The 15,272-nt window shown below is 42.9% G+C and overlaps 1 protein-coding gene and 1 non-coding gene across 6 annotated transcripts in view; both read right to left on the bottom strand.

Moving 5' to 3' along the window:
- Positions 1–7,811: 7,811 nt before the first annotated feature.
- The window catches only part of LPGAT1 (lysophosphatidylglycerol acyltransferase 1), a 142,198-nt gene continuing 134,737 nt past the window's right edge, over positions 7,812–15,272 (bottom strand). For all 5 annotated transcript variants that reach the window (XM_027565662.1, XM_027565661.1, XM_027565660.1 and 2 more), the window contains one exon: positions 7,812–14,523. In XM_027565662.1, coding sequence (XP_027421463.1) covers positions 14,372–14,523 — 152 coding nt within the window. In that variant the 3' untranslated portion in view covers positions 7,812–14,371. The remainder of the gene's footprint in view (positions 14,524–15,272) is intronic.
- On the bottom strand, positions 8,362–8,433 carry TRNAC-GCA. The gene has a single exon. It is a non-coding gene; the product is annotated as a tRNA-Cys (tRNA).

Here is a 15,272-nt window from a genome sequence, read left to right as displayed (position 1 = left end):
TCACACCTCCAGCACATGCCCTGAGTCTTTTTGCTTTTGGCTTTGGGACTTGGGGGCAGCCCCCCAGATAGTGGGTGACTGCCCACTTCCTGCAGAGCTGCGCTCCCACTGCCTACGGTGGCGGCCTCAGCGACACCCCCAATATTGACTTTTCATTTCTTTTCTTTTCCATGCCCTCTGCTTCCTCACTCATTCCGGGAACCATCTCCCAAATAACTACATTTGCTTTAGAGGGAACCCATGCTAAGACACCCCCTAGATGCATGGTTATCTCTTCCTCTCTGTCCCCATGGCCTTGTGCTCCTTCTCGGTGTGTCTGGTGTGGTTTTACTAAGGATGATGAAGGAGAAAAGGCCACAGCCCGGTGATCCATTTCTGTAGCAGTTTCCCCTACCACTGTTCCCATGTCTGAGTCACTGCACAGAACCCCCCTGAAAAAGGATAAATCCTAGTGGCTACAAGGCCAGACTGCCTGCATCTGCATCGCAGCTCCGCTCCCGCTGGTTGGGTGGTCTTGGGCAAGTCAGGCAAGCTCTGTGTCATTTCATTCATCTGTGAAACAGTGACAGTAACAGTGGCTACCCACGGCGTTGCTGTGAAGGTTAGAGGAGTGGGCGTGGGAAGTGCTTAGAGCACTGCCTTCCTATTTGAGATTTGTCTCCTATCTAAGAGCTCCTTGTGCAGTGCCCTGGGGGAAGGCACAGAGTGGGGACCCCAGTGACCCAGCGCTGGCTGCTTCCCGTCCTTGTGTCCTTCCTGGTGGTCCTGGTGGCAAGGCTGACTTCACAAACCTCTGAAGTTTGTTGCAATTTAGAAAATCTTTACATTTTTGAACCGGGCATCCCACATTTCATTTTGCACTGAGTCTCCCAAACTGTGTAGCTGGCCTTGCCTGGCGGCTTGAGTCTGGGGAAAGTGAAGTAAAGTGAAGTAGCTCAGTCGTGTCTGCGTCTTTGCGACCCCATGGACTGTAGCCTACCAGGTTCCTCCATCCATGGGATTTTCCAGGCAAGAATACTGGAGTGGGTTGCCATTTCCTTCTCCAGGAGATCTTCCCGATCCAGGGATTGAACCCAGGTCTCCCACATTGTAGGCAGACACTTTACCGTCTGAGCCACCATGGAAGCTGATGGGAGTCTGGGGGAAAGAGTCTCCAAATGATGAGGGCGCAATGAACCCTGTCCTCTGGCCAAGCTGGGCTCATCGATTCTCCCTTCCCTGAGCAGAACAGAAAATGCAGACACAGTGGCAGCTTTTATCACGGCTGGTGTGGTGTGACCGACAATGACTCCTGGGGGTGGGGGTGCAGTGGGGACAGGCCTTAGGGGCCAGCTGGTCCAGCCCCACCCGGAGTCGTGATCTCTTGCCCGGCACCCCTGGCACAGGCTCATCCAAGCCTCTTTGTGAATTCTTCTAGTGGCAAGAAAGGACTCGTTTCATTATTGATTCTAAGTGTAACCACCCCTCACTCCTGTGGGTCTTTTAAGGTTCTCCAAACCTTTTCACAAGGACCTGGGCCTTTGGCGGGTTACCAGCTCCTTTGACCCAGGTAAACTGAAATGCAGTCAGCATAGCCACTGGATTCTTTCCAACCTTCTTAGGCGGTAGTCATTTCCTTAGGGGTAGAGACTGAGGAAATTGTTAACTTCCAGATTAACAGGCTTTGTTGCTTCATTCAGCCTTCCCTTCCTTCTATCAGCAATTGGAATCTCACTTCACCTATCTGGAGAGAAGAAAAACTCCTTCATTCTTTTTTCCCTTAAGTCTTTATATGGTAGTAAATTATTTTTCTCCCTGGGCTATAGGAAATACAATGCCTTTTTTTTTTTTCCCAGATGTGCTTTACTTTGAATAACAGCCATGAAAATGGCGTAAGCTAAGCAGACTTCCAATGAACTGAACCTTAAAAAACTGAGCTGAGCAGTTAGACTTCTGCTTAAAGATGATAGGGGACTTGCCTGCTGCTCCAGTGGTTAAGAATATGCCTTCCAATGCAGGGGATGTGGGTTCTATCCCTGGTAGAGGAACTAAGATCCCACATTCCCCAGGGCAACTAAACCCAATGCCACAACTAGAGAAGCCCATGGACTGCCATGAAGACCCAGTGCAGGCAAAAAAAAAGATGAATAAAACAGGATCACAGAAACTCCTTCTGCTATTTCCCAAAGAAATACGATAGAAATTTTAAAACAAAAAAATACAACAACCCCAAACAGTCAAAGAGTCCATCATACAAGGAAAGTGGGTAGAACACATGCGTCAACAACAGCCAGTCAAGGAAAGAAACAGAAGCTTCTAGAACCAAGTGACGTTTGTCGGGAGGACTTTGTCCCCCAGCCCAGACTGGGGGAATAGATCCACGGAGAAAATCCTGAGCCTTCACCAGTGTCCTCGGATTTGAAGGGCAGCCGCCTGAGGGAGGGGAGGGCAAGGAACTTTGTGAGAGTGGGCAGGAAGGGCTGTCCTGGGCCTGCTGTCTGCGCGGTGGGTACAGGGTCGGCAGGAAGAGCTGGAGCCCCTGGAGGGGTCACATAGGCAGAAGCAGCCTCACATGCCACCCTGCCGGTGAGAACACGCTGACCGCCCAGCTGAACGTGAGGCGGGAGCTCCCTGGAGGCCGTGCTTGTTGTTTCTGCCCTGTCCTGTAGACTTTCCTGCTCTCCTGCTCCCCCACCTTATAGTCAAGCAAAGGCCTTTACTTTCATTTGCTTCTTGTCTGTGATTTTCAGGTTCTTTGTAGCTGTCCTGTGCCCACAAACAGCATTCCTCGCCACCCCCACCTGAACCATAAATACCTTTTAAATGAAAAACCCACGGGTTGGCACTTGAGCTGTCTCTCTGTGTTAGAATCCCTGCCTGCAGTGCCACAGGTGGCCCCAGTGGGGCGGGGGAGGGAGCCTGCCTGTCACTCCTCTCCCTCCTCTTTCAATAAAGGGTAAGTCAGTCTGAGTCAACACTTCATCTGACACACCACCTTTCCTCACTATTCAGGTAGGACTCCTATTTATTCCAGTTGCTATTCCTGATCTAAAATGGAATGGATTCTGCAGGTTGAGTCATCAACGAGACCACATCTTTGCCTCTAAAGAGAAACTGCTTTATAAATTCCACATTCATGAACTTGCTCAGTCCCTTGCTTTTTTTCAGTAGTTCTTTAGGGAAACAAAGCCAGGTTCTCATCATTAGAAGGCAGATCAGGACTTCTCTGAATAGTGCTGTGCCAGGGTAGGCACTGTGGTGTTGGAGAAGACTTGAGAGTCCGTTGGCTTGCAAGGAGATCAAACCAGTCCATCCTAAAGGAAGTCAGTCCTGACTATTCATTGGAAAGACTGATGCTGAAGCTGAAACTCCAATATTTTGGCCACCTGATTCGAAGAGCTGACTCATTGGAAAAGACCCTGATGCTGGGAAAGATTGAAGGCAGGAGGAGAAGGGGACAACCGAGGATGAGATGGTTGGATGGCATCACTGACTCAATGGATGTGAGTTTGAGCAAGCCCCGGGAGACAGTGAAGGACAGGGAAGCCTGGTGTGCTGCAGTCCATGGGGTCGCAGAGTAGGACTCGACTGAGCGGCTGAACTGAACTGAGAGCAGGCACAGGTGTATCTCCGTGAGTCATCACCGGATGGTGGCTTCTAAGTATTTCCAAATCTCCTCTCAGAGACCTGTTCCATCCTCTTATCATTGCCTTTGTCCTCTTTCTCAGGGAGTTCTACCTTCAGGCGATGGTGCTCTGAAGAAGTTCTGTGATGGTAGACGGAACAGCCTGAGGGCTATCTGGCTGGGAACTCAAAGGCCTTTAGGGCCAGATTGGGCTTTGGAACATCACCTTTCTATCATTTCTCCCCTCCAACCTTCAGCAGAGCCAGGCCTCAAACCCATGCCTGCTGTCTCAGCTCTGCTGAGAGTCCCTCTGTACTTCACCATGACACCTCCATACCACAAGCAACATTTGATTCTAATCTGCCCACTTCCTTCTGGTACCCAGACTTCCAAGAATTGAGGATACCGTACTTAAAACTGGAAGATGAAATGTCAGTTCTCAAGGTTCAAACCTCAGAATCTACTGTAACTAGAAAGGAAAAGGTTTTCAGAATTAGTGCAGCTTCCTAAATCTTTAGGATGCTGTCAAAGCACGCTTTTATATTTAGGATCATATGAATTATACATAGAGAACCGTGGGCTGGTGGGTAGCTTCCAACTACTAGAAGTTTTATTTCCCTCACTTTTGATAATGAGTTCAAGGTCTTCACCACAAGTGACATCATGTCTCAGAAGCAAAAATAGGTCCCTATTAGGACTATGTAATGTCTTCTGTCTAGCAGGTCCTATTTCTTCTTTATGCCCTAGCCTCCTCACCTTTCTAATTGGCTCTCTGCCTACAAAACCGTTTCTTGCTGCTGTCTGGAGCCTTAGATAATTTGATAGAGTCTGGCTAGGTGAGGTTAGGAGCTTGGCTATGCTAACTGCATTTCAGTTTCCCTGGGACTCTGGAAAATGAGATAGTGGGCACTATAGCATATGCCATAGTGATAAAATTCCTATGCACCAAACCAGCTATTTGGACCTTAGGCACAGCCAGGTGTAAGAATAATTTACGTCATCTGCTAAACCTACTTGGGGTGGGATAAAGCAGCCTCCCTTACTGAGCATTCATACAGTGTGCTTCACATACATGATCTCACTTAACACTGAAGAGACCTATTTGAAAGTTTCCCATTTAAAACACAAGCATGAGGTTGAGTGAGTAAGAACCTTGTCAAAGGGGGTGCTGATCAAACTCATTTGACGAGTCCTTGGTTCCACTGCTTGTCTGGGGCTCTTACTTGAACAAGCCCTGGAACTCAGAGGCCACCATGATGAAGGGACATTTAGGTACTAGAGCTAGTAAAGAATTATCACCAGCTTCTAGTTTCATACCTGGAATTCAGAAATGAAAGGAACCATCATGAGACTGAAATCTCTATCCCCTTCAGTCGGAAACAAATGTCTCTTTATGTTGCAGTCTCTATGGCAAAAATAAAAACAAAATACATTTCATATCCATATCCAAAAAGATAAAAAAATGGGTTTCCAACTTTTTTAGTGGTTAATTGTATTTTTGTAACAGCTGAGGGGACCATATCTTATCTTAAAAAGTAATCTTCTAGGGTTTTGGGAGCTCTTATGTTCAGTTTAAAATTGGGGAAAATGAAATTATAGAAGGCTTTAGGTCCATCACCCCCTTTAACATGCATACCTAATCATTTAGATTTAACTCTCATTTACTAAAAACAAATCCAGCAGAGGGCAATCTGCTGTTTTGAGGAAAACATTTGAATGGAAATCAAAAGGCCTGGTTCTAGCCCCCATAATTCGATTAAGCAGTCATTTAATGCAACCAGCAATGGACCAAAATTGTCCCAGAATGAAATGTGCCATCTCAAAACAAGGTGATTTCTAAAGTTCCAGGAGCTCTGAAATTGTAAGGGCCAATGAGTTATGCATCAATCAGCGCCAAAAGTAATATGAAGATTATTCCCAAACAAAACCTCCATTGTTTTATCTTTTTTTTAAAATTTTATTTAATTTTAAAACTTTACATAATTGTATTAGTTTTGCCAAATATCAAAATGAATCCGCCACAGGTATACCTGTGTTCCCCATCCTGAACCCTCCTCCCTCCTCCCTCCCCATACCATCCCTCTGGGTCGTCCCAGTGCACTAGCCCCAAGCATCCAGTATTGTGCATCGAACCTGGACTGGCATCTCGTTTCATACATGATATTTTACATGTTTCAATGCCATTCTCTCAAATCTTCTCACCCTCTCCCTCTCCCACAGAGTCCATAAGACTGTTCTATACATCAGTGTCTCTTTTGCTGTCTCGTATACACGGTTATTGTTACCATCTTTCTAAATTCCATATATATGCGTTAGTATACTGTATTGGTGTTTTTCCTTCTGGCTAACTTCACTCTGTATAATAGGCTCCAGTTTCATCCACCTCATTAGAACTGATTCAAATGTATTCTTTTTAATGGCTGAGTAATACTCCATTGTGTATACGTACCACAGCTTTCTTATCCATTCATCTGCTGATGGGCATCTAGTTTGCTTCCATGTCCTGGCTATTATAACCAAACAAAACCTCCATTGTTTTAGATTGGTGTCCCTTTGATTAATGTGATTTGTATGAATGAGTGAAGGATCAACAGATCTAATCCTCTTAAAGTATTCAGACTCAAAAAATTTCCAATTATTGAAATTATGGCCAAACTTTTAGAAGGGAGAGGGTTCTTCTAGACCCATGTAGCATTCTTAAATTATTCAAATGGCTGAGGAATTGTTTCACTGTGATAGCTGGTCTTCAAAGATGGCTCCCAAATGAGCCATGCCTTCTGGTATCCATACCCTTTAGTAGGCCCTCCCATACTGCCCTGTGAGTCACTGTGGCCCAAGTGACATTGTGCCAGTCCTGGGTCTAAGCCAAAAGAAGTCTTGGTTGCTGCTTTTTGGGGTGCTCCAAGTTGCCATTGCTCTCCCTGCTCCACACCAGATCTATCAGAGTTCAACAGATCCAATGTAGGCCCAGATGTCTCATTTCCAATGCCATTCTTTGTCCTTATTAAGATGTGTACATATCAGGGAAAGAGAAAAAGCCCTATTGTGGGCCCTAGATGCCTTGATTAAAAGAGGCTCCTTGTCACCAATATTTTGAATTGTCCCTTTGTTTTGGTATCCTGGAGATGCCTAAAGGCTGAGAGGCATATCTTTTTTCTGCCAAGAGGGCAGAGTATCTAAAACGGCAGCTGGGCTCCTCTAAACTACTCTGGTGGCTCAGATGGTAAAGAATCTACCTGCAGTGCAGGATACCTGGGTTTGATCCCTGGACTGGGAAGATCCCCTGGAAAAGGAAATGGCAACCCACTCCAGTATTCTTGCCTTTAGAATTCCACGGACGGGGGAGCCTGGTGGGCCACAGAGTGACTAACACTACACACTGTGATACTTTAGACGTGAGCCCGCAGGAATGGCAGCCTGAGGACAGTTCACACAGAAGTTGATTTCTTAAACCGTGTCTGAATACTCTTTGGGGTCCTCATTGATCAGGGGTGTGTGTACCTGTTTGTAGACAGCAGACTTTGGCACTTTCTTTGTCTTTTAACACTCCTGGGTTCCTCTTCCTTGTATTTCAACCTCTTCCAATCCCCTCCCAACTCCCCCAACTTATAGGTATCTATTTTCTTTTCCTTTAACTATCCATCAGCTGACCCTGATAGTGTTCAGTGTTAACTGGTAAGAACTGAAGATAAAGACCTTTTCAGGCAGTTTGGTGTCAAAAATGAAACAAAGGCATGAAGATGCAGAATTGATATTTTAGGGGAGGTGTCCTAGCCATGTGATTTCTCAGCGACATCACTGAGACAGCTATCATCACAAGGATGGCCCAGAGCTCCCTCTTCAACAGTGAGAACTTTACCATCACCTCTAGAATGAATTGCACACCTAAAAAGCAGCAAGTTTTCCAAGGAGAGGCAACAGAAATTTTCCGGGGGAAAAATCAGGAGGGAGCTTTGTAATATGCTCATACTTCCCAGCAAAAAAAACAAAAACAAAAACAAACCCAAACAGTTCCAGTTTCTTCCTTTGTAAAATGGGTTTACTCAGCTAATAAAGAGCATTTTGCTGACTCGGAAAGGAGACTGTTTTATTTCCAGTGGTTAGCCAGCCCTCCTCCCACAGTCCATTCATGTGTGTTTCAATATGATCTGGGTAACTGATACTCAGTTTGTTTCCCAAGCCTCTAAGAGTGAAGAACAAGGTTATCCAAGTCCTGAGAGGTAAAAATTTATTGACTTATACCATATCAGCATGTTATGATATGGTCACACATGCTCATACAGCTGACTTTTTCTTATAGCCAAAAGAGGAAATTTTTTCCTTTTAAAAATACATTATCTTTTTCAGCAGGAAGAAACATTTTCTAAAAACAAACATTTTCATATTAAGTGGAAATTAAAAACAATGGATTTTCTTTTGTTCCCAACTCATGAAGAATAGGGCTGGTCCGCAATAGATCTCAGAGTTCTTCACACTTGCTTTCAGGGCTCTGTCCTCAGTCTGTTCATCTTCCACAGAAACCACCCTGCGGGAAACAACAGCCTCACCAGAGCAGCATCCTAAGTCCAGACAGGGAAAGAGGAGGTAGACCGAACTTGAACTGTTTAACTTGTTTGGCAGACTGTGTGATCTTCCCTTCGCTCAGTCGTGTCCAACTCTTTGTGACCCCATGGACAGTAGCCTACCAGGCTCCGCCGCCCATGGGATTTTCCAGCAAGAACACTGGAGTGGGCTGCCATTTCCTTCTCCAAGGGATCTTCCCAACCCAGGGATCGAACCTGGGTCTCCTGCATTGCAGACAGACGCTTTACCATCTGAGCCACCAGGGAAGGCCAAAAGTTTTCAGTGGGATCAAACATATTCTCCAAATATCTAAACAAAGAGTGTTTTCAGTGCTCAAAACAGAATCTTAGAGATGCCTGTTATCAGTTTACCTAGTTTTGAGAAATGAAAGCAAAGGACCAACTTTAGAAAAATGCAAGCTTCCCATGCACTTGAGGAAAGACTTGCTGTTGTCAAATTCTTCAAATCAAAAGCCCGCTCTGGGGACTCCCCTGGCTGTCCAGTGGTTAAAACTTCACTTTCCAATGTAGGGTGTGAGGGTTCAATCCCTGGTCAGGGAGCTAGGAGAGCCCACATGGTTTGTAGCCAAAAAATATAAAAGAGCACAATATTGTGACAAATTTGAAAAAGATTTTTTAAATGACCCACATTAAAAAAAAAAACTTAAAAAAATAAACAAAAGCATGCTCTGTAGGACTGATATTAATGCTTTCCACCCATTAAGCCCCTGCTAGGGTCAGTAATAGGACCCTTAGTGTTGAGCAGTGAGTTTACTCAACACTAACAGTTAAATTTTAAAATAAGTACAGGACAGTGGTGTGCTGGAGACAGCTCCTACTGGCTCACTACAGCTGATTGTTAAATTTTAAAATTTTGCCAGCAGTTGCTAAACAGTTGTTATTAAAATTAAGTTACATAAGCTTACAAAGAGTAATGAAGCCAAATGTGGTTCACTTTAGTGACAATAATTTGCACAAGGGTAAGAAACAATTTTTTCTCCATGGGGTCGCAAAGAGTCGGACACGACTGAGCAACTGAACTGAAGAAACACTTTATCAGATCACTTATCAGATTGAGTGACAATATTTAAGAAATAAGTAAGTATGATGTAATTCCATTTTTCAAATCATGGCCGAATTGCAACCATAGATTGGCTACATGAGTTCAGCAAAAATCAATTAAAGCATCCTGGGAGAATGAACTGGCTATATGGACTTGACAATAAAGTATATTTTATTATTATCTGTTAGCTGTGTTATATGTCTTTGCTATCAGCAAAATTTTAACAAACATGTATATTTGTATACAGAATTTTTTTTTTAGGAGAGCAGACTATTCAACATTTACCAGTACACCACTGGATGGGGAAAGTGGGGAAGGAGTGGGGGGAACAGTTTAAAACCAAAGAAGGAAGCACAATGTTTTTTTCTTTTGGTTTTTCAGTTTGCCCTCAGCATCCAACTGCCATAATACACGCCCACAGATGTTAATGCCTAAATTTCTCCAGTAAAATACAAACACCCCATTCCCACTACTAAGAATTAAAAGCACTTTACTTGAAAAAAATCAACTTTATTTTTTCTAGATTAAAAAAAATAGAACCAGCAATTAATTTTTGTTGGGAAAAATGTTTCTTTTGGTGTTCACATCTAAATTTCTGAAAAGGTGATTCTGGTTACTAAAATAATCCCAAGTGCATTCATAAACCAGATAGATCCACGAGTGACCAGCCCTTTACAAAATTTAATGACAGTTGCCACAGCCTTTACATTCATTCTTATCATACATTACAACATGCAGATAGACAAAGAAAGACAGGTCAACAAGCTGAAGTAAACATTATGGCATCAGGAAAATGAAAATCCACCTGTATAAAATAAATACAACTCTGTAATAACTGTAAAGAAAAGGAAAGCATGTAACACAACAACGGCGATTCAACGTATAACTGTTTCATTATCCAATCATGACATGAGTTACTGTAAAATGCACAGACCCCTTACACATAAAGAATTTGTGCATTACAGTCATGTGTTCAACAGTTTTACACAACAAAAATAAAGCCATTCAACGTATGTGTGCATATCTTGCAACTAGATTACACTTATATATTTTTTTGCTCTTTTAACTGTTTTAAAAAAATATTAAATGTAAAAATCCTCAAATGGAAATTTTGCAGAAAAACCCTTATTTTATCTTCTGTATGACTACAGTCACCTTCCCCCAACAGTACAGCACCCTCAGCTTATTCCCAGGGTCCAGGTCCTAACTGTTGGGTATCAATGTAAAATGATTGCAATGAAGCACCAACCAGTGACCGCTCCAGAGAACACCTGGCCCCTTTGTGACCCCAAAATGTTCGATTTTGGTGGTTTTGGTCCCAAACGTATTAGTCTCTACTGTCTCAGAAAATAAACCAGTGTACTTGCTGCCCAGGGTGGCTCTGACTTCGCCTTTCATGTTAACAGATGTAAAATTCACAGCACTACACTGCAAGAAAATAAGGCTACCCATTTTTATCCATCCTTTGTAGAATAGAGCTGACATACTCATAATGGTAACTCTGGAGCGAAGTCCTATAGTGTAATGAAGAAAATAACTTCCTATTTAGCAATGTAAATAAAATTTTCTTAAATATAAAAAGAATCCAATAAGACTATCCATGATTAACTTTCTACAATTATAACCAGGTCCCAGTAGTTTAGAACAGTCTGTAGGGAAATGATTGTCAGAAACATTACCAAGACAAATCCACAAGACGTGAGTGGCGTGAACAAAGAATGAAGAGGCATTGCAACACCGATCCAAATGCTATTAATACTACATTGATGTTCTGAGGTTTACATTCGGTGATTTAACATTTCATTTTCACAAAAAGTCTTGAAAAAAAATGACAATACCACCAGCTCTTGATTATTCATGGATTCCTTTTCTAGCCCATGGATTATTCAGGCTTTTGTGTTTCCTCTTCCTGAAGCTGTCTTTCCAAATCTTTTCACTACTCATGAACAGTCATAAATAGATAGGCAAGAGAAATCTTTTTTTTTTTTTAATAATACTTATCCCTAGAAGTAAAACAGTTTGATGAGAATAAGGACTCAAACTCCTAAATACAATTAGATTTTTGGTTTACTATGACTTATTACTGGATTAACTCCGGTAATCTCTAGGTCTTTCCCCGTGGAAAAAATTAAGGGTTGGTTGTAATATGAAGGACTACTTAATGACAGATTTGAATTCATAGTTAGCTTTAAAAAAAAATCTACTATTTAGATTCTCAACTTGTTTGCTCACCCAAAACATCATTTTCCATTCTGTAATTTTTCTTTACCTTCCACTGGCATATAGGTTTCTCCACGCTATTTGTATCTTTTAACACCAATGACAGTTTCTGAAGTTAACTGTGAACTGCTGGGGTGGTCATCTCTGGAGTCACTGTGCCTGCCTGTGGCCAAGCAATGCTCCATCACTGTGACTCATGGAGACCAAAATCCAGCAGGGAGATCTCAGCCCTCTCTGCTGTGTGAATCCAGGCAGATCAGCTGAGACCAGGAAGTGCTGAGATTCTACAAGCTGCGAGCATAGAAACTGGCACAGTTTTATTTTCTTTTCCCTTGACAAAAATGTATACTCTCTAAACATCCTTTGATCTCACTTTGCAAAGAAAATACAGATTAGGACTTTTAATTTGGTTCTGTACAGTGGCATATTGCTGCTTCCCTGGTTGCCATACGAAAACACGGATTCTCTCTTTACCTTCCCCAGTGTGAGCAGAACTCCAGTTACTGATAGGGAAAGCACTATCAATGCTCTCAAACATGTTCTGCCAACAGGAGAGAGAGAACATGTTGATAAGGAATCAAAGAGGGATAGGGCAGACCAAATATACATCTATTTACAACTCACAGATCTATTTTCAAAAATTAACTCACACATCTGTTGGTATTTTTCACTCTAGAGACTGCCGAAATGACTGCACTTGAAAACAAAAGCATCTTACAGAACAGTCTGCTTGACATGTACATTACACAATATTAGGTTCCTTTGGAGAACAGTGATGGCAAAAGTGGCCCTAAATCACACTGACGTGTGCATTTCTTTTTTTTTCTTTTGGATGGGAGAACTGGCCACTCTATCTGTGGTTTGCTTAGCAATGACGAAAAAGGTCTATTGGCTAGGACTATGCATGCCAGACTCCACAGTGACCTACTTATCCCCCAGCTGGCTGACTAATCTCTCAAGGGAACAATTTCAATTCATCTTGTCTAGTAGTGTTTGCTGGGCCTCAAACAGAAGCATCCTTAAGTTTCTATCCAGCTTCCTATCATCCTTCATACCTTTAATTGAGATTGGCTTTACCTAATTACTGTCACTGTAAAACACATAGAACAAAACGCTCAGATTTCAAAAAAAACTGCATCTTATAACACCCACTACACCAAACCAAACATAGTAACACTGTCTTCTGCATTTCACCAGTAGCTGTCTACTATTCAATGAGGTATTTCAGGTAATCAATCATTCTTTGACCTCTGTACTGAATTAACCCTAAAGATGGAGCTGCTGGGGGCTTTTATTTGGTTACTTTGCCTTTCTCAAGTAACTGGGAGAAAATTCACATCTTTTCAGTTTTTGGTTTTTTTGGTTTATTTTAAAATAGAAAACAATAAACCCTTACTTTTAGGTTCTGGCCTACTTCTCAAAATTGTCATTTGTACAATTAGTGACAACAGGGGAATCAACAATGCTCATCACCAATAAGTACGCTGACTCACTAGGGTCTAAATAGTCCTATAGTCCCAAACCAAAACACAACCTCTCTCTCAACACTGGGAGTGCGGGTGACCAGTTGACACCGGGCCAGCAGTTTCTGAGGAGTTTTTGGTTCTCCTATGAGGTAAATCACATAAATATAGTGATACATTATAAAAAAAAAAAGTTTTCTAGAAGTATGAACTTGACTCTATCCTCTCCAAGATCAACTGAAGAAACTGGGAAGCCTCTTTGCTGGTCTCTCCTGGTTACGCCACTCTGAAATGGGCAGCTCCTTGAAATGCTAAAGGAACAAACGTGGGTTCTGGGGGTGTCGTGTGAGAACGTGTCACCATTGGAAGCCAGTGCCTGGCTCTAGTTCTTATATTCCTTATATTAAATGAGTCTATTTCACCTTAACTTGATCAGTTAAATGCCTTCATTTATTTCAACCATCCCCATATGCATTTGATGCTAAAATGCAAAATGGAAAGAAAACAGAACAAAACAAAACAAAGGCTCTGAGCGGGACAGAAGCCTCGGTGTGGTGCCCAGTGCAGATGGCGCTGGAGAGCGTCAGCGCACAGATCAACATGCAGACAGACAGGCAGCCTCTCAAGAATTTCACTTGCTGATCACGGTCACGTCTGTTTCCAACCTATAGTGCTAATCCTCTGCTGTAGATGCATCTGATAAAAGTGCATTTTGTAAAAGACAATTATCAATCTATGATATGCCTTCTATACAAAAAGATAAATCAAGTGAACCCCCCCTCCCCATACAAGGGGCAGCATGAATGCATGTAAACACGGCATTGGACTGAGCTGGTCTTTTGGAAGAACACCTTCTAGTACCGGAATGTGTCTCTGGACACTGCTTTGCCCCCGGGGGCATGCTTGACACCGAACCTCAGGAGCTGTTGAGGACCTCTGCAAACAACAGAGTCTCTGCAAACAAAAGGGAAGCAGCTCTTCGAAGGTGCCGACCAGCTCGCCTCGAGGCTACTGGGAACACAGCCAGAGCTGACAGAGGTGAGGGCGTGCCCCGGCGCTGCCTAGCAGAGAGGACTAGCTAAGAGGAACGGACGCGCACAGTTTTCTGAGCCTGGGCAAGATTATCACATACATCTGGTGGCAACAGAATTTCTCTCAGATAGTCTTCTAGGATGATTTGATGATTTCTTCTTCTCCAAATGTGATGTTTGCATAAGTGGGTGGTAGAGTGTATTGTTTTAAAACATGAAAAGTCATTAAAACATATTAGCAGGTCATTATATTATTGATCCTCATTTTAGTAGAGTTTAAAAATATCCCAAAGGGGGATAAATATTAATCCATCCATTCAATCTCCTTTGCTTGTTTTTTTTTTATATTCTGATTTGCACATGTAAAATAATGCACGCTTAGGAAAGTCCAAACTCCTATGGTGACCATGACAAGTCTAAGTCAATTCCTAAAACAGGCAATGGTAAAAGTACTGAAAGATATTGTACCACATATAGCCTGACAAAAATGCAAAAGACTGTATGAGAAATATCCACATATTGCTGAGGGTCATCTCCCTGGAAACAGCTTCCTTATGGCCCTTAGGAGGTGGAAAAGCCCCTAAAAGACAAAACAGAAATATTCATTTGTTTTCCTGTGGTGGGAGGTGTCCTAGAGTAAAAGCTGAACATTAGTTTAGCTAGAGTTATTTTTGCTGTTGTTGTTTGTTTTTGCTTCTGTGTGTTCTTTGGTGCTGGGTCTTCATCGCTGCTTGTGGGCTTTCTCTAGCTGCAGTCAGCCGAGACTACTCTGCATTGCCACGTGTGGGCTACTCACTGCGGTGGCTTCTCCTGTTGCAGAGCACAGGCTCTAGGCCTACAGGATTCGGTAGTTGGGGCTCTCAGGCTCTAGAGTGTTGGCTCAATAGTTGCGGCACACGGGTTTAGTTGCTCCGCTACCTATAGGATCTTCCTGGACCAGGGATCAAACCCACGTCCCCTGCACTGACAGGCGGATTTTTAACCACTAGACCATCAGGGAAGCCCTGCATTTTTTTTTTTTTTAAAGCATCTCTGATTTCTTCTTGCTCTTAAAGAGAGATATCATTTGAGATACAGTTTTCAAACCACTGAGCCCTTTCCCAACTCTGAGCCTTTGCCTTTTTCTCTGCCTAGAATAGTCCTCCCTCCACCTCCATGAAAGGCAGGCTCAGGGCATTTTTCCAACATCAGAAAAACACCACTGTCTTGTCTCCCCTTCCCCACCAGTCACTGGTATCTTCATGTTTATTTCCTTCTTGGCACTTTCCACAGTCTGTATTGATTCCAATCTACCTTTCTCTTTTCTACAGACTGGTTTACTTTCCGTCT

The sequence above is a fragment of the Bos indicus x Bos taurus genome, chromosome 16 (assembly GCF_003369695.1).
Source record: "Bos indicus x Bos taurus breed Angus x Brahman F1 hybrid chromosome 16, Bos_hybrid_MaternalHap_v2.0, whole genome shotgun sequence".
Taxonomy (NCBI): Eukaryota; Metazoa; Chordata; class Mammalia; order Artiodactyla; family Bovidae; genus Bos; species Bos indicus x Bos taurus.
This window is presented reverse-complemented; position numbering and strand designations above follow the sequence as displayed.